The 19,214-nt window shown below is 40.9% G+C and overlaps 1 protein-coding gene across 1 annotated transcript in view; it reads left to right on the top strand.

Annotated features, from left to right (window-relative positions):
- The first annotated feature begins 830 nt into the window (after nucleotides 1-830).
- SHQ1 (SHQ1, H/ACA ribonucleoprotein assembly factor) overlaps nucleotides 831-19,214 on the top strand; it is a 90,216-nt gene continuing 71,832 nt past the window's right edge. Inside the window, 5 exon segments of the mRNA XM_022572550.3 lie at nucleotides 831-1,124; nucleotides 5,978-6,042; nucleotides 7,727-7,849; nucleotides 8,847-9,007; nucleotides 14,977-15,089. Coding sequence (XP_022428258.1) covers nucleotides 982-1,124; nucleotides 5,978-6,042; nucleotides 7,727-7,849; nucleotides 8,847-9,007; nucleotides 14,977-15,089 — 605 coding nt within the window. The 5' untranslated portion in view covers nucleotides 831-981.

The following is a 19,214-nucleotide window of genomic DNA, read 5'->3' as shown; positions in this document are numbered from 1 at the left end:
TGAGAAAATGAAAGAGGGGAAAGTACAGAGGCATTGCAATTCGTCAATTGCAGGCACTAACAGTGTTTAAGAGTCAGACATTCTGGGGTTTGGTACTTGTGAAATGCATGATCATAAGACATATTGCTTAATCTCTGTGAGTCGTGTTCTTCGGAGTTCGTGGTGTAGATTAAACGAGCTAAGTGGGATGGATGCTCTCTAAACAAGAAAATTCTGTTTAAATAGGAACTAGGAAGAGGAGAGAAAGTGGCAGAAAAAGATACAGAGAGAGGGACGTGTAGGGGGAGAAGGAGGAGATAGAAATCTGTAGAGAGAGACGGAGAGGGAGAGGGAGAAAGGGGAATTGTTGAGAAAGCAGGTGAGAACTAAGGAAAACCACAGTAACGATGCTTCTGTGGCTACTGCGGTGACGGCTCCAACACACCGAACACCGACAACTTGCCAGGTATGTTGTTAGAGCTTTACATGCATAATTCCATGCTGTACTCACATCATCTCTACGAGTCTATGTTCTAGCCTCATTTTATAGAAGAGATATCTGAAGTACAGAGAGGTTTTGTAACTTCCCCAAGGTCTTACAGCTGCGAATTGGAGAGAAGGGATTCAAACGCGGATCTCTATGCCTGCAAAGCCAGTGTTCAAATTATCTCTAAGAACCTCCAAAGAGGCTTGGTAGGTCTAAGGCGGACTCTAGCCCAGGTTCTTCCAAGTTATGGGTTCAATTCCCTGGGTTCAATTTCTGCGCCCAAAGGCTCATTCACCACGTTCCTTCTCCACCTCCCCCCTAACAGCGTCCCGTCTCCACGGAGATCGCCGTGGGGCGGGACTTCCTTTCTCACGCACGACACTTCCGCCTCGAGCCGGAAGTGCCGTGTCTAACAGAAGGGGCACCGGAGCGTGGGGACTTCTTCGAGAGTTTGAGCGGCAGGACTGCGACTGCTGCGAGAGTGACCGACTTGGGCACCAGAGTCCGGCCTGGTGATGCTGACCCCGGCGTTCGACCTTAGCCAGGACCCCGACTTCCTGACTGTCGCCATCCGCGTGCCCTACGCCCGGGTCTCCGAGTTCGACGTCTACTTCGAGGGGGTCGACTTCAGGTTCTACGCCAAGCCGTACTTTCTCAGGCGAGTTCCGGGTGCCTGGCTCCGGGAAAAGCGTGTTTTGGGGATTCATTTATACATTTATTCACTCATTAAATAACTGCTTATCGAGGGAGGATGAAAGAACAAGAGAGCACTTCTCAGCATCACGACTACGTTTTCCCGAGGTCCCTGCAGCACGTGCTGAGGAAGCGAACTCTTCCAGGCGTGCGCTCTGGATGTTGCAGAAGCTCATCCTTTTTTTTTTTTTTTTACATCTTTATTGGAGTATAATTGCTTTACAATGCTGTGTTAGTTTCTGCTTTATAACAAAGTGAATCAGTTATACATATACATATGTTCCCATATCTCTTCTCTCTTGCGTCTCCCTCCCTCCCTCCCACCCTCCCTATCCCACCCCTCTAGGTGGTCACAAAGCACCGAGCAGATCTCCCTGTGCTATGCGGCTGCTTCCCACTAGCTACCTATTTTACATTTGGTAGTGTATATATGTTCATGCCACTCTCTCGCTTTGTCAGAGCTTACCCTTCTCCCTCCCCATATCCTCAGGTCCATTCTCTAGTAGGTCTGTGTCTTTATTCCTGTTTTACCCCTAGGTTCTTCATGCCATTTTTTTCCTTAAATTCCATATATATGTGTTAGCATACGGTATTTGTCTTTCTCTTTCTGACTTACTTCACTCTGTATGACAGACTCTAGGTCTATCCACCTCATTACAAATAGCTCAATTTCGTTTCTTTTTATGGCTGAGTAATATTCCATTGTATATGTGCCACATCTTCTTTATCCATTCATCCGATGATGGACACTTAGGTTGTTTCCATCTCCAGGCTATTGTAAATAGAGCTGCAATGAACATTTTGGTACATGACTCTTGTTGAATTATGGTTTTCTCAGGGTATATGCCCAGTAGTGGGATTGCTGGGACATATGGTAGTTCTATTTGTAGTTTTTTAAGGAACCTCCATACTGTTCTCCATAGTGGCTGTACCAATTCACATTCCCACCAGCAGTGCAAGAGTGTTCCCTTTTCACCACACCCTCTCCAGCATTTATTCTTTCTAGATTTTTTGATGATGGCCATTCTGACCAGTGTGAGATGATATCTCATTGTAGTTTTGATTTGCATTTCTCTAATGATTAATGATATTAAGCATTCTTTCATGTGTTTGTTGGCAGTCTGTATATCTTCTTTGGAGAAATGTCTGTTTAGGTCTTCTGCCCATTTTTGGATTGGGTTGTTTGTTTTTTTGTTATTGAGCTGCATGAGCTGCTTATAAATTTTGGAGATTAATCCTTTGTCAGTTGTTTCATTTGCAAATATTTTCTCCCATTCTGAGGTCATCCTTTCTTAAGCCTTCTTACATCCCCGCCTGGAAGAGATTCCAGAGCCACTGTAAAACGTGGAGTTTGGGACCATATCGCCTTTCCATTTTCTGTCCTGTTGCCCTAGTTCTTGTCCCTTTTTCTGTTTTCGTTCTGCGTTAGTCGTCCTTGCCCTGGGACAGCGTGCGCTGACTTCCCAGCTGACCCGTCCATTTGACTTTTCTCAGTCCACGTTCTGTTCCCCAACCTCTTGGCTGACCGCTCCCTATTCCCTGAAATTTTCGCCTTCTTTGGCCCCGCCGAGGCCAAAGTCCTCTCGTTCTCCTACCTCCTCGTTGTCTGCTTCTCTGTTTGGTTTTTGCCCCCTCATTGTGGTTGTCGCCCCCCAAGCCTCAGGGAGGGACCTTCAGCACTTGTCTGTTTGCATTTTTCTCCTTGAAGAACCGTAACAGCAGTGGTAACAGCTAACCCCTTCTCCTCCCCTTTCGTGTGGCGGGCAAGCAGTGCGTGTAAGTGGCGGGTTAAGTACTTGTGTGCATTGTCTCATTTTATCTGGACAGCGATCCTTAGAGATAGGCGTTATTATTAGCCCCATTTTAGAGAGGACACAGCCAGATTATTCTTACTTAACATTGTCAATACCTTGTTCGCTCCTTTCCGCCAAGGGAAAATCCATTCTCCTCATCTTTCTCATTCCAGCCTACCTTTCCTGCCCAACTAAGTACTTTCCCAGCATAGACATTGCTCTTGAGTTGAGCTGGTTCCTTCACTGGGCCTGAACCAGTTTTGCTCAGGTATCTATTAGGCCTTAACTTAATCCATCTATCTGAATATATTGCATTTCCCTACTTCTTCACTCTTTCGTTCTTTCGCTTGATTTATTGAGCTCATGGTATATTCCAGACTCTGTTTTTGGTATTGGGGATGTGGTGGTGTCTTACGTAGTTTTCATTCTAGTGGGGAGAGAAAAACAATAAACAAGTAAACATATAACTACAAATTGTGGTAATTTCTCTGAAGGAAAGTAAAGTGCACTGATAGAGAATAAAAAGGAGCCTGGGTTTATACAAAGTGGCCAGGGAAAGCCTTTCTGAAGAGGTGACGTTTAAGCCAGAACATGAAGAATGGGTAGAAGACGATGATGGTGTTAAGAAACATTTATTGACTTTTTACTTCAGGTTACTGCTTTATGTAAATTATCTCACTTGATTTTAGGACAGTCCTATAAAGTAGGTTCTGTTATTTACCCATGTTACAGATGAGAGCGCAGAGGCTCAGAGGAAAGATATTAAATGAGATAGGATTGTAAAATAAATACAGTACAATAAAAATTTCAAAATAAAAGCCACTTGCTTAAGTTTGGGAGTTTTGATGAAGACAAAGTAAGAGGACGTGTGAAGCAATTTAAAGAGTTGTTTTAATACAAATTCATCCATTCCTTGGGTAGCAGAGGCTCGGGAGTTGTGGGTCTGAGCACACTTAAAGTTCTGTGACTTTGAGCAAGTTATTTAGTCTCAGTTTCCTAATCTGTAAAATGGAACTAATATTAGTGGTCTTAAAGAGTTGATGTGAGGATTGAGATAATACATGCATGATCCTTATTACTGTGCCTGGTAATTATGTGTTCAATAAATGGTGGGTATTATTATTTATTAAGAGCATCTTACTGTTGCAGTTATCTGCTGCTAAATAACCAGTCAAACCTAATGGTGTAAAACAACAATCATTTAACTCCCTCTCCTGGTTTTTGTGCCTTAGGAATTTGGTAAGGGCTTGGCTGAGCTGTTCTGGCTTGAGGTCTTTAATTTAGTTGTAGTCACATGGTGGCTAGACCTGGGACAGGAAGGGCTGAAGCAACTGGGGACTGATAGGGTGGGTGGAGGAGGGAATCTCTTCTCGAGTGGTCTCAGGACCTCCCTGTGTGTTCTGTTTTCATGGTCTAGTTTGTGATTCCTTCAGGGAGTTGGACCACTTCCATGATACCTGAAGGTTTTAAGGGCAGATATTCCAGGGAGCAAGGCAGAATCCATGTCATCTTTTATAACCTAACCTCAGAAATCACAGTGTCACTTCTATATTATATGGGTTAAAACAGTTCCAGAAGCCCACTCACTTTTAAGGGGAGGGGACATAGATTGCACTGTTGGGAGGAGTGATGTGAGATGGACCATCTTTGGAAATACAGTTTGCTACAGTATACCAGAGATGGATAAAACCTCACCCCTGTCCTTGAGGAATTGAGAGTCTAGTGGGGAAGGCAGATCTGTGAGCAAATATGATTTCACCATCATGCATTATGAATTTAACTCTATAGTTACAAAGGGTTTAGGAAAAGGGAGATGATAATAATAGTTTACATTTTCTGAATGCTTGCCTACTGTACTAGCCACTAAGCTTTTTGCATTATCCTTTCTTCCTCAGAGTAACCCTAGGATAGATTCTGTTATTTTTCCCTTTTTATAAATGATGAATATGAGCCTTGAAGTTAATGAACTTGTACCAAGAAAGTTACAGAGCTAGTAAATGGCACAACTTGGACTTAAGTCCACAAATGGACTTAATTTAGATTCTGAGAGTAAAGTTGGTGTTTGTATGCATGATAACAAACTAATTTATTCGTAACTGAATCTTTAGGCTGAGTTTAGAAGAGATTTTTGTTTGGAAAATGTGTTGTAGCTTCAGGAAACATTGGGATCAAAGGTAGGCAGGTTGGAAAGCCCCGGACCTTTGGGGTCTGCCAAGTTTGATGATGGTGATGGTGATGATGGTGATGATGTTAGAATAGGTAGCATGGAGGAGGGGGGTGTGGGAGGAGGGGGGTGTGGGAGGAAAGGAGGTTCATATTTTAAGTTTGGAGTGGAATGGAGCTGGCCTCATGTAGTACTGGTGAGTTTAAATTATCTAGTCAGTATCAAGGCAGCGATAGAAGCTTTTTTAATAGAAAGGTGACAATCAAATTTCTGTTTTAGAAGAATTCTTTTGGGGCCTCAGTGGAAGACTGACTGACCCAGAGTAAAACTGCAAACAGGGAAATCAGTTCATGTCCTTTAGTAGGAAAGAGGGGGAAATCCCCATATAGTATTAATGAGATATGAGAAAACCCTTTTTGCTTTCTGCCTTTTTTTGTACTACTTAAAAGTAGTAATTTGCCCAATATAAACAGTTGGTTTTGTTGGTTCTTTATTCTTTCTCATTTCTTGATTCTTTTTTTTTTTTGGAAGCTAATTAGTACGCTTTTATTGAGCCCATGCTGTATCAGGCACCAGGTATATAAATAACTCCCACTAGGAAGGGAAAAAACTGTAACAGTAATGATATCTAATATTTATTGTGGCTTTTCTTTTTAAGTGTTTTATCAGTGACAGCGCCTATTCAAACAGAAAGATGAGTCATCTCTGGTTTCTTCTTAGCTAGAGAAGAAATGTAAGTTATTTAGTTTGTAAAATTTAAATGCTAGGATTATCCTTTTAAAATTGTTGATGTTTACTATCACGGATGGTCCCTTATGATGCTTTTTAAGGACTTCATGAGACCTTTTATTAAATCTGCAGATTAACCCTTCCTGGAAGAATTGTAGAAAATGGAAGCGAGCAGGGATCCTATGCTGCAGATAAAGGTATTGCCTTTGGAACTTTTGTTAGTTTTTTTTCTTTGGATTCTTCCTGTTGGAGTAGTTAAATAATAATCTCATGTACTATGGGGACCTTTAGGTGTATGGCAAGTGCAATCTGCCCCTGTCACTCTTTATCGTTTCTTAATGTCCAGTGCCTGTTATTCATGGATTTTTAACAATTACATTTCCTCAGTCCTTTAAAGTACTTCACAATATTCTTTAAAGTAAAGTTCAATTAGTCATATGCTCTGGCTTTGCTTTCTAGAAGTCTTATTTCCTACTTCTCCCTCCATTTAGTGAGTTAGATTGCTGGAGGTGACTGATTAGAAAAGATGTGGATGATTTTTGTAAGTTGTGAGTCGAATGTTTCTTTTTCTTTTTAAAATTTTTAAAAATTTTTTAATTAAAAAATTACAGTTTTCTTTTTAAAAATTTATTTTTTTATTGAAGTATAATTGATTTACAATATTGTGTTAGTTTCAGGTGTACAGCAAAGTGATTCAGTATATATATATATATTCATATTTATATATATATATATGTATTTGTATATATATTCTTTTTTCTTGTGCAATTTTCAGTCTTAAAATTTAATTACATGTAGGTGAGAGAGAAACTGTCCGTAGGGGGCATTTAAAGGCTGATTGAATTTTCTACTCCTAATTGATAAGCCCTTCATTTCAACTCATCTTGAAACCATTTATTTTCCTTCTGTAGAAACCACTGGATTTTCCTTTGTCACTGGATCTGGAGTAAGAGTAAACTTGTGTACTGTTGTGTGATTTATTCAGTGACGATTTATTGACCTCAGTGAACTAGGGTAAGGGAGGAAAGATGGGATGAAAGAGTTAAAGGACAAAGTTCTAACCCATAGCACAATATAACTAATGTGGTAATAAAGTATAATGAAACTGCCTTTCTAGGTAGTAAATCTGCTTTTAATTGCAGTAAGTTGCATACAGGAGTAAAGTTATTAAATCTTGAAAGTATATGGGGGTTTAAGAAGGTTGTATATGTGGAAATATTTGGGTTTAGTTGTAGCTGATACATTAGAATATGGGTTAAGTGCACTGAAAGAGGTAAACTGTTTTAAAATGTAAGAGTAGTGGATAATGTAATCCATTCATAGGCAAGCCTAGATGAAGCTGATAAACCCAGTCAAGGAAAGAAAAGGAGTACACAGATGGAATCTGGGTCTGCGTTAGACAGACTTTAGGGATATATTTCTTGAGATATCAAGAACTTTATCAAGCCGTCATTGCCTTATTTAAGATTTCATGTATATTTGAAACTGCTGCTGTTCTTCATTGGATTAAATATCCTGATTTTCCCCCCCAGTCCAGAAATAAATCTTATGAGTAGCTACGGGTAACCCTAAGCTATTGCCGTCTCAGGCCATTGCATTTTTGACTTGAACCTTTAATATTATAAATAGGTGAAGGTGATATTGGGTAGGATTTAAGCATTCTGTGGCTTTAACAGATTAATTTCTCATAGAGGTGACAGCTGAAACAGTGGTTCTGAAAAATCTTGTTTGAGCCTTTTTCACTAACTATATAATAAGGGCGTAATTTTGGAGCTCTATGTAATAGAATTACAGTTTACCAAGATACCTGTTTCTTAACTGTATTTGTGAAGTCTTTGAATTTTTAAATCTAGCTAAGCATAAAACAAATTTATCTTTAAGGAATTTTTACCATTCGATTGCCCAAAGAAACTCCTGGCCAGCATTTTGAAGGGCTGAACATGTTAACTGCTCTACTGGCACCAAGAAAATCCAGGACTGCAAAACCACTTGTGGAAGAAATAGGTATGTTTATTGCCTTTGGGAGGAAATACAGGTAAACGAATATTTGGAATGCTGTGTGTTTCTAGGGGAAAAGGGATATAGCAAATAGGAAATTGGAGAAAATACTTCAGGTGACAAGATAAGGAAGTCATGTGACACCATGTGAAAATAGTTCATTTGCTGACACATAAGTTAAAGACAGAAACAACTCTGTTGAACCTGTAGGTCAGTCATGTTTTGGGACAAATTGAAATAGCATCTCTGTGTTTGGCAAAATATTGGCCTCTTGAGCTAAAATCAGAAGGTTACAATTCAGTGTAGTAAATATAAAGTGGACACTGCCTAGGTCAAGAAATGGAACGTTTCCCACATCCTGGAATCCTACCCTGGTTATTTCACCCTCCTTACTCTCCAAGGTAACCACTACCCTCAGTGTAGCCTGGTTTTGAATTGTATATATAATTCATACGGTAGGCGTTGTTTGCTATCTGGCTTCTTTCACATAACATTTTTGTGAGATTTATCCACATATAGCTGAGATAGGTTTTGCTTTCATTGCATTTATTATTTATGCATCCTGCTACTGATGGAACTTTGGGTTGGCTCTATTTTTTTTTTTTTTTCGCTAATAAGATTAGTGAGACTAGGGCTGGGCGAAATAGGTAGAGGGGATTAAGATGTACAAACCGCCAGTGACATAATAAGCAAGCCACAGTGATGTAATATACAGTGTAAGGAATATGGTCAATAGTAGTGTAATAACTTTGTAAGGAGACAGATGGTGATCATTTCATAATGTTTGCCAATGTCAAATCATTATGTAGTACACCTGTAATGAGCCTAGTATGGGACATTAACTGTATTTCAATTAAAGAAAAAAAAGAATAGCGGGGCTATTCATATCCTTATACATGTCTTTTGGGGTACATGGGCAGGCATTTTTTTCCTATACTTTTTCTTCCCCAGGTTGTACCTAGGAAATCCAACGCTTTAACAAATTAGTATTTCGCACATTTAGGTGCTTCTGAGGTTTCTGAGGAAGGAGTAGAAGATGACGATGAAGAGTTTGATTGGGAAATTGAACAGTCCCCCTATGAAGAGGTACCAGAAAGTACTTTGAATCCGGAGTGCCGCTATGGGTTTGGAAACTTACGCTCAGGAGTGTTTCAGCGGTTACAGGTATGTTTTTCTAAAAGACTTTGGTATATACCAAGGGTTTTACTATTTGCGTATTTTAATTTCAGTTCTGCTTATACCTGGAGGTTTTTTATGAAGATTGTAGGAGGTGACGTATTTAGAGCACAAACCACAGCTCCTTGTACGTAGTCGTTACACGGACGTTCACTCCCTTCCATTGCACTGGCTGTGCTGCCCAGTCTCACTGCGCTTACACATGGAAGGTGCCCTGGTCTCCTTTTTTTTCCACTTCATTTGCTATTGTAGACATGAAGTTTCCAAAATACAGAACAGAACCCCTCTCTCATCATACTTCCTGAAAAGCTTTATGTTTTATACCTCTAAAAAATGAAAATCGTATACTTGTGGCTTGATGTCTCTTCTGTTTTGTATGTAAATGAGACAGAATATTCCTGGTGAGAATGGGTTTGTGGCTTTTGATGAAATTGTTTAGTTCTTGATATACAGTAGGCACTTTTGTTTATTTACTCTTGATGGGGGTTGAATGTAATCTCTTGTTAAAATCTGATCGTTTGTCAGTTAGGCTAAAAAGGAATGACATTACTCTTCCTGTTCCTCAAACATTGTAGTAAATTCTACTTCATGAATGAAATGGAGTTTCTGGATTATTTTCTATTTGTACTACAGAAAACAACATAATGGGGTCTTAATTTTTTTTAAATGAAAGAAATGGTGGCAAACTGTTTTTTATTTTAACGTCATCCCTCTCTGGGTAGAGGATGTTAAACCTGCTTAGCATGTGGTTTATTATAGTAAGACATATTTGAGTCTGCTAAGGAAAGTTAAAGGACCTATGTTTTAGTCCCACTCGTACCTCTGTTTAGATTTCGGATGCCGGCCAGTTATTTGACCACAAATCAGTTTTGTCTGCTCTTTGTAAAATAGGGATAAATTTGCTCACCTACTTTATAAGGCCATTTAGAAAATTTAAGGAGATGCTACATTGTGAAAACTCTTTGACAAAAAGAATAGGATGCTAGAAAGACCTCTGCCCTTGAGAAATATAAAATGCTCTCAAGACTCCTTAAAGGGAACAGAATTGGGAGTTACTTAAGAGCAAATATTGCTGATGAGATACTTCGTTCAGAACCTTATGTTTTTCTGCTGAGTTATCATTTCTCTGTATTCTCTCTCCCTAATCACATTCCCAGGTCATCTCTGAGGTAGTAAGAGTAGAGTCAGTTTTTTCTACAGCAGGAACTACAGCAAATGGATCTTAATTGTTTGGCTGAGAGTAGTATTAGTCAGTCTATTTTGGGATTACCCGTCTAAAGCTATAAAAGAATGAGAGAGAGAAAAAATATATATATATATATATTCTTTTTCAGATTCTTTTCCCTTATAGGTTATTACAAAATATTGAGTATAGTTCCCTGTGCTATACAGTAGGTCCTTGCTGGTTATCTATTATATATAGTAGTGTATATATGTTAATCCCAAACTCCTAGTTTATTCCCCCACCTAAGACCTTTCTCTGCTAGTAAACCAGCTAGAGGAAACTGAGACCACTATCGCATAAATAAGAGCTTTGAGAACATCTATTTTAAAATGATGTGTTTAAGAAACCACTGTTTTCTCAACTAGTGAGAAAATGTTTTCTCCCAAGTTGATAGTTTCTCTGGTGCTGCCTTTGGATGAGAAAATATCCATAGAGTTTTGCTGACTGCTCATACTTTACTAGTATTTTTAGTCTCTTTCCACCATCAGCCCTTTAAATGAAATATAGCTTCATTTTTCTCTGACGATAAAAGTGATACGTATTCATTTTGAAAGTACAGTATAACAAAGAAAGTAAAACATCATCCATAATTCCAATACCCAGGTATCTTCTCTGAAGTGAATAATTTAACCCTTTATTGGGGGAGAGGGTATAGTCCTTCATATTTTTTTTCCCACCAGCCATTTACACAGGGTTGGCTTGTGAGCATCTGTATTTTATACTGATACTGAGATGGAAATAAAAATATGTGTGCTGAAACAAATTCTCTGTCACCCCCCTCCCCATACAGATGCGTGCGCGTGCGTGCGCTCGCCCTCTCTCTCTCTCTCTCTCTCACTCTCTCTCTCTCTCTCTCTCTCTCTCTCTCTCTCTCTCTGTCTGTCTCCTTTCTGAAGTTGCTGCCAGCCACAGGGCGCCTTTGGAAAGCTGCTCTGGCTGCTCCAAGTCAGGGCTTCACAGCAGGCTCCTGGTGACAGTGGCTGCCAGCAGCAACAATCCTAGAGTCTCTGGTCTTTAAATAGCTCTCCTAGCAGTGACCTTAGCAATGCTTTCAAAACAAAGAGAATCACTTTCACCCTGCTGTAGTGTGTCATTTCTCATCCTCTTTTATTCCTTCCCTTTGGTTGACAGATGCCTTAGGCTGATTTCACTACCCCATGCTAACTTCACTTTTTAGTTCCAGTTTCTCTTGAGGGTCCAGTGAGCACAGGGCCGCTGCGGATGACCGTGCGAAGGACAGGCCTGGGCGGGGCTTGCACTGCTGTGGACGTTCACGTTCTGCGGGACACGAGCTGCGCAGCTGTGTGGACGCCCTGAGTCTGGAGGCTGGGGGAGGAGGGGGAGAATCCTCTTCTGGCTGTTGAATTCTCACTCCCTCGGGAGCAGGGGCCTTGCCTGTATGTTTATTTCCAGGTCTCCAGCACCCAGAGCAGCGTCTAGCCCAGAGCAGACCCTCACACGCTGTTTGCTGAATGAGCAATTTGAAAGTGAACACCAGGCAGGGTGCTGGGGGTACAGTAAGCAAAAAGACAGACCAGATCTCTGCCCTCATGGAAGATTCTAGTGGAGAGACAGATAGTAATCGTCTAAAGGGCAAATCCACAAGATAATTTCAGATACAAGTGAAGGGGAAGGGGGTGATGTGAGAGGCGGGGCGGGGTGGTGCTGTTTTGGCCAGGAGGCCCCGAGAAGGCCTCTTGGAGGAGGTGACATTTGCTGAGTCCTGAATGACAAGAAGGGTGCTGTAAGCGCAGAGACTCAGTGCTCCAGAGATGGCAAGAAGTCTGGTGTGTGGCTCCTGTGTATTTGAGCCAGAAGGGGAAGGTAGGAGATGAGGTTGAAGTACAAGACAGCAGCTAGATTCTGCAGCGCTTTGAGCCATGGTAAGAGTCTGGGTTTATTCTTGGTGCAGTTAAGGTTTTGAAATGCCTGGGGTTACTTCGGTCCAGTTATCCTCTGAAATGTGAGTCTGAAAGATTATACCCCGTTGTTGACCTTGTATCTGGTCCAGATGAAATAATGAAGCAGGACATTATAATCCTCCCTGGCTCCCCAATTTTTTTTTTTTTCTTACTACTTGCAAGTGAGGCAGCTGAAGAGGAGGGAGGGTATGTGCTCTCAATAGGAAGTCAGCGCCTGAGCCACAGGGAACAGCAGTGGAGCCAGGAGTCAGAGAGAAAGAAACTGACGTTCTTGAATGATCACACCCTGTACTTAGGCCTTGCTCATATTAGTTCATTTAACCCTTCTAACAGCCTATGGGAGACAGAATGCTGTCCCTCACCCCGCCCCTGATGTCCACGTACTGACCCCATGTACTAAGTACATGGCGAAAGGGACTGCGCACATGTGAGGAGGCTGAGGATCTTGCGATGGGACGATTATCCTGGCTTATCCAGGTGGGCCCTGTCTAAGCACAGGGTCTTTACGAGAGGGAGGTCAGAGAGTCAAAGTGAAAACAGAGAAGCAAGCGCCTGATGACGGAAGCCGAGGGAGAAGGAGCCTTGTGATGAGGGGCTCCTAGGCCAGGAGTGAGGACAGCCAGCCTCTAAGGTGGAAAGGGCAGAAAAGCACACGGTCCCGCAGACCGTCCGAAAGGGAACCAACCCTGCCTTCGCCTTCGTTTTAGCCCAGTGAGACTGACCTTGGACTTGTGACCTCTAGACCTGTACGTTCGTGTTGTGTTAAGCCACATTTGTGGCATTTCGTTACAGCAGCAAGAGGAAAGTAGCCCCAGCCTTGTGCCGGAGGCGTGTCTAGTTTGTTCACTGTGAGGGTGCTGAGGCTCAGAGAGGTTGCACAGTTAGACTGGACCTGCCTTTTAAATTCAGAGTTTGTCTAACTCCAGAGTCACAGTTCTTCTACCCCATCAGGCTGTTTTCAGAAATGTGTGTGTGTCGTGGTGGGCAGGAGGCAGGGAACTCCTTGGGGCTCGAAGGAGGAAACAAATCCGGGGACTGGAGGCTGCTGGGGAGAGGGACTTGGGGTCCCCGGGCAGGAAGCGGCTCTGAGTATTCATCCAGCGGAGGGGAGTCCTGCGGACACAGCACCGTCCTTGTCTCCCGCAGGGCCCGCTTCACCGCCCCTCCTGGCTCTGTGGTTGAGGAGCTGATGCCAGGCAGGTAAGGAGGCAGAGAAGCGAGGAAGAGTCCAGGCTGTCCTGCTCAGGGGAGAGGTGCTTCTGATGGGTGAAACTAGAGCTCTGAAAGCGTTTTCCCATGGAAGCATTGCTGCACACTTGTGAACTTTGTATTGTGAGTGCTCTATTTACAGTTTATTTTGACTTGAATAAACTTGCGGGCTGCCCCGAGAATCTCTGTTATTTATCATAGTATGTCTATAGGAAAATACATTCTGAGTCTTCCAAAAGTAAATTGTAAAAGAACTTTTGGAATGCAAATTTTCCTAAGCTTGGGGACAGCCAGTGATCTGATTTTTGCCCAGAATGTTTGTACTTAAAAGTATTAAGATGTTCTGGATGTGACTTCCAGAAAGTTCCCTGGGCTCCTTCATGGTACTAGAATGTGCTTATATTAAATGTTGTTGATGTTACTTGAGCTCAGTGGATTGTGATAGGGATGAGAGATTATTTTTTTTTAAGTGCAGAAATTATGATTGTGTGGGGAGTTCTGTATCCTAGTCTTTCCCTGGCCGATTCTGTGTAGCTGGTTTCATTGTAGTGATTTTGCTGTGCTATAGCTGCCGACTTTAAGCCTGGGTATTAGGCACTAACCTACCATTCAATTTACAAGTCTGTTCTAATGGTTTGCGTCCACAACTGTCTACCAACTTATTTCCCTTGACTTCTTTTCAGCTAATAGTCTTCAAGCTGCTTCCGGTTTGCCTACTATCCCTTGCGGTTGGTAGTAGGAAAGGGCAGACTGAAGAAAGAAAAAAAAAGAGCTTTAGGAGTATTTTGCATTGTACAAAGTTTCTTTCCTTCATAATTCTGATCAAAAGAAAAAAGACCATGTGGTATTGTAGGTGGTTTTACTAATACACCTGTTTTCTGTAGGGTTGGGCTTAGGAAACAAGCCATACAGCAGTGTGTATTCATCCAGGTGAAGATGGTTATAGTAAGGTTGAATATTACTTGGGACTGGATTTGTAAATTTTCAAGTGGAAAGTCATATCTATCAAAATTGCCCTTAACAATTCTCGTTAGGGGTGAGAAGGGACAAGGAAATAAGGACAGAGCCCAGAGTTAGCTTGGCCTTGGGGCGGGGGGGGGGGTCGACTGGATAGCCTGCATTTCTGTTCAAGACGAGTATTTACAGGGACACGGAAGTTACCAAGTTTTGGTTTGCTGACGTGGCACCCCTGGCAGCAGCAGCTCTGTCTTGGGTCTAGAAATTTATTTCAACTTGCCTTTCCTAACTTTCAAATCTCCGGGAGTAAATGGGGGAATGAATGCAGAATTAAATGTTCCTGTTTGCTTCCAGAGGATTACTCTGTTTTTCATGTTAAACTTTTATAGCCTTAATCTATGTTAATCAGTTTGTTTGTTTTAAGGATTAGATGACATAATTGATGTGAAAGCTTCTAACAGGGCCTGGCAGGTAGTTAGGTGTCTAACAAACGTTTGCTGGATTTGAATCTAAATGTCACACGTGGTATCACGGCTTACCGATCAATTAGATTCTTCCTGTGTTTGGGCATTTTGTACAAAATGAGATTTTTCATGGCTGAAATAGGAGATAGCAATTATTCTTTCTTTCCTGGGTGTTCTTAGGATGAATTGAGTGATGTTATCGATCTTAAGGATCCAGATTCCACCCCTGCAGCCGAACGAAGGCAGAAACGCCTGGCTGCTGAGCTGGCCAAGTTTGATCCTGATCATTACCTGTGAGTATTGAGGGTTTTTTTTTTTTGAGGATTGAATAATTTACTTGACGTTGAGTATTTAAAAAATTTTTGAATATCTTTTTAACTGTTAGGTATGTGCTTTTTTGGACTCTAGAATTTAGTGATGGCTCACAACCTTAGTTGACATTTGAATTAACCTACAACTGTTATACCTCTGTGATCTTTGTAAGATACTGTTTTTCATTACCCCATTACAGCACCAGAGAAGTCTTTTAACGTACTTTGAGTTTTTTCCTCACCAAACTTAAAAATAGAACATTGCATTCATGAGAATAGTAGGTACCATTCTTTTCAGGAGACTCTTTGTTGTGATTAATGGTATATATAATTGAAAACATGTTTCAATTTCTTTTAAGAATTTGAATCTACATGTCCCACGTTTCTTGGCTGATCCAGGGTTTTCCCAACACTTTCATCCACTGGCACCTGTAATCAAGGATCTGTTTCAAATTAACAAATAACTGTTCATTGGGGTAGAGTATAAACAAAATCTACTTTTAAGTTTTGCTGTATTTCCCCCCTGCATTAATTGTGTCTTGAGCCATCATGTGTCTCTATCAGGCTTATATTTGTCTAAGGAACAGATCTAATTAATGGGTAGGTAAATAATCACTTGCCTCGGAAAGATTGTGATGTCTCTCATTGGACTCGATAGCAGCACTTCTTTCAAAGAAGTGGTTGTCCCTGGGCCTCTGTGGGTACTCAGTGGCTTTCCTAGGATGTGAGTCATGTTTTGATGTAGACCTCAATTATTATTCTTCCCAAGTTCTGGGCCCACGATTTTTAAAACTGTTATATATATGCAGCTATCATCATATTCCCTTATACTTGTGTAGTGCTCTCAGCTTGTCACGTGCTCTCATGTGATTATTTAATTCAGTTTTCACAACAGCTGAGGAAAGGAAGTTAAGGGACTCATCCAAGGTCACACCACTACTAAGTGGCTCGGCCAGGACTTGAAAAGAGTCTTTCCATTTGTCATTTTGTGTTTCCTTTTCATGTACACTCTCAGTTTAACTGCCGTTGCTCTTGTGATTAACACTCTATCTCCTGTGACACAGTGGGAGACTAATTGGAGTGGCAGAAATATATCCTGTGATGTGCAGATGGGCTGAGTGATGTGTAGTGATGAATGGGGGAACTCTTGGACATCCTGAGGGAAGCTGAGTAAGAGCAGGGCGGGTTATATTTTGGAGGACGTCTGGGAGATTCAGCTCCATTTACATTGCCATTTCTAATTACCTTTATCTCTCCAATTGTGATTTTAAAGGTCCACTGAAGAATAATTTGAAGAAACGCATTTAAAATCATGCTGAATATTTAAAGCAGAAAGATTTCATTGTCACCAAATTTCCCGGGCAAGCATGAGAACAGATTGAGCCTTACAAGACAGAAATTTCGCGTGGGAGGGAGCTTAATTAGCAGAACTGCCTATCTCTTCTCTTCTAAAACCCCAAGTAGAGCGATATGGTCTGAGAAAATCAAGAAACTGGAATTTATACTTAGCAGTGCGATATTAGAAGCAGCCCTTATTTTTCTCCATCTTCTGGTTCTTTATCCAGAAAACCACATTTTCTTTAACAGTATGCATGAAATGTTCCTCGCATTTCTCCAGGAAGAGTTTTTTTTACACGAGTGGCTTAAGTTTAGTCACAGGCAAGTTGGAGAGTGGGTGTCAGGAGATAAAGGTTCTTTGTGACTTTTCTGGTAGGAATAAGGCTTCAGCAAATTGTCATTTTTGCATTACTCATTATTTATATTAGCTGACTGACTCACCCAAATATATTATATTAAATGAAGTGCAAGCAAAATTCTTTAAATTTTCAGTAAATTTTTTTAGCTCAGTGCTTTTTTTGTTGTTCTTAATGGTTAGTACAGTGGAAGAAAAAGTCTATTGTAAATTCTTATCTACCGTGCAGACAGTACATTGCATGCATTGTATTAGACGCTTACATCAATATACGCGAATGGGTAATACGTAATACATATATATGCCAGTGTAATACGTAAGATAAAATATGTTACATTAGCATAATATATGACATTTTCAAGTTGTTTGACTTGTCCTCACAAGTCATGATGTCTCTTCATGTTGTCGGAGTTTTTAGGAGCTCAAGGAAAACTAATTTTAATTTCATCCTAAAGCGGAAAGGTAAATTGACTATATACAAAAATGTACACGTTTCAAAGGCATATATAAATGACTTCAGATTATTATTGTTTTTAAAATCCTCTCTTGTAAAGTATGGGTACCAGTGTGTGATTTTTTTTTTTTTTGCCCCCTATGTTTTGCAGCCCAGCAGAATGCTGGGCATATAGATGATCCATAAACAATTATTTTTTTTTTACTATCCATTTCTTGCCATTTATAATTCCTTTTGAGTAGTATTTTTGCAGTAAAGTATGTTGAAGGCATCTTGAAACATTCCTTCATAGTCCTTTCCCTTTTGCTTATTATAGCTAAGTTTTCATATTTCTCTTGCTGAGAGTGGTGTTTTCTTTTCCTTCCCAGGCAAAGTGTTTTTTAATTGTTGGCATATTTTTTACTTCAACCAGTTCATAAAATCTCATTTATTTCCTTCTTTGGGAGAAAGTAAAAGAATTTAGTCAACATTCAAAATATCTATGAGATAAGAAAAGGGACAAAAATGATCGTATAGCATTTGGGGTGCCTTTTTTTTGGAACAAGAGAAGGCCCTCTTTATTGTTTGTTTATTTTTTATTGAGATATATTTGATTTACAATATTATATTTGTTTCAGGTGTACAACATAGTGATTCAAAATTGTTACAGATTATACTCCATTTAAAGTTATTAAAAATATTGGTTATATTCCCTGTGCTGTACAGTATATCTTTGTAACCTGTTTATTTTATACATAGTAGTTTGTACCTCCTAATCCAGGGTGTTAAGTAAAATTGTAATGTACGGTGCTACACATTTGTTAAAGAAGATGACAGGCTGATCAGGGTTCTGGATTTACTGAGGAAATCTCAAAATGACAAGTAGTAATTAGAAGGCTGAGAAGAGGATCATCTGCCTGCAAGGTGGCTCTTCATTCAAAACAGCAACCTTAGGAAAAAGCACTGGGATAAACACGTCACTTATTCATCCTTTCACGTACGCGCTTATTTGTTCAACACATATTTGTTTGAATGACTTCCGTGCCAGGCAGTGTTGTAGACAGCAGGGAGAGTGTGGTGAATACAAGGTAGCTGCCCTCACGCGGCTTACACTCTAGTGGGGAAGTGGATAGTATTTGGACTGTGATAAGTGCTATGAAGAAAAGCCAGGTTAAGGGTTTAGAGAGCGACTGGGCATCTCACTGACTCCTTTGTTTCAACATATTCAAAATCGAACTCATCATGTTACCTGTAAAGTCTTCCTGAATTTTCTGCGTGGTGGAATGCCCTTTTTTCCATCCCAGTCACCCGGGTTAGATACCTGGGGTTCATCTTTGACTTCATTCTTATCCCACCCTTTCAATCAATCCTGAAATTGTACCGTTTATCTCCTTGCTCTGTCCTTCACTCCATCTATTCCTGGCCCTCGTCTGTGGTCTGTGTCTGGCTTGTTGCAGCTGTCCCCTAACACCCAGTTGGCATCTCTCATTCCAGCCTGCACTTCTGCAGATCCATCAACCATAAGACTACTGGCAAGGTGTCTTAGGCACTGAGAGTGAAAATCTGGTTAAACCCTTACTGGGTTCTCCTTTGCCTACAGCATAAGCTTCTAACTCCTTAGCATGTATAGAAAGTTCTCTGTGATCTGGACGCCACCTGCCTCTGTAGCATCTCTTTTGCCACGCCCTGCCCACATTTCATACTATGGCGGTGACGAATGTTTGCATCTCCCCGCCTGTACTACACCACTTCTCACACAGTTTTTACTCCTGGTTTCCCTTTGCTGACTATTTCCCCACCCCATCCCGCTTTCCCTGAAAAACTTTGACTTACCCTTTAAGGCTGGGCTCAGTTGTTACCCCCTGGCACCCTCCCTTCCAAGTTGGCATAGGAGCTGCTTGTGTGTTATAGCTCATCTTGTTTTTACCGCATGGTTTTGTAACATTCTGGGTTTGTGTCTGTGGTTCCCGTTAAACTGTGG

The sequence above is a fragment of the Delphinapterus leucas genome, chromosome 10 (assembly GCF_059928025.1).
Source record: "Delphinapterus leucas isolate spDelLeu-1000000601 "Yukka" chromosome 10, BTC_Dleu_Yukka2, whole genome shotgun sequence".
Taxonomy (NCBI): domain Eukaryota; kingdom Metazoa; phylum Chordata; class Mammalia; order Artiodactyla; family Monodontidae; genus Delphinapterus; species Delphinapterus leucas.
This window is presented reverse-complemented; position numbering and strand designations above follow the sequence as displayed.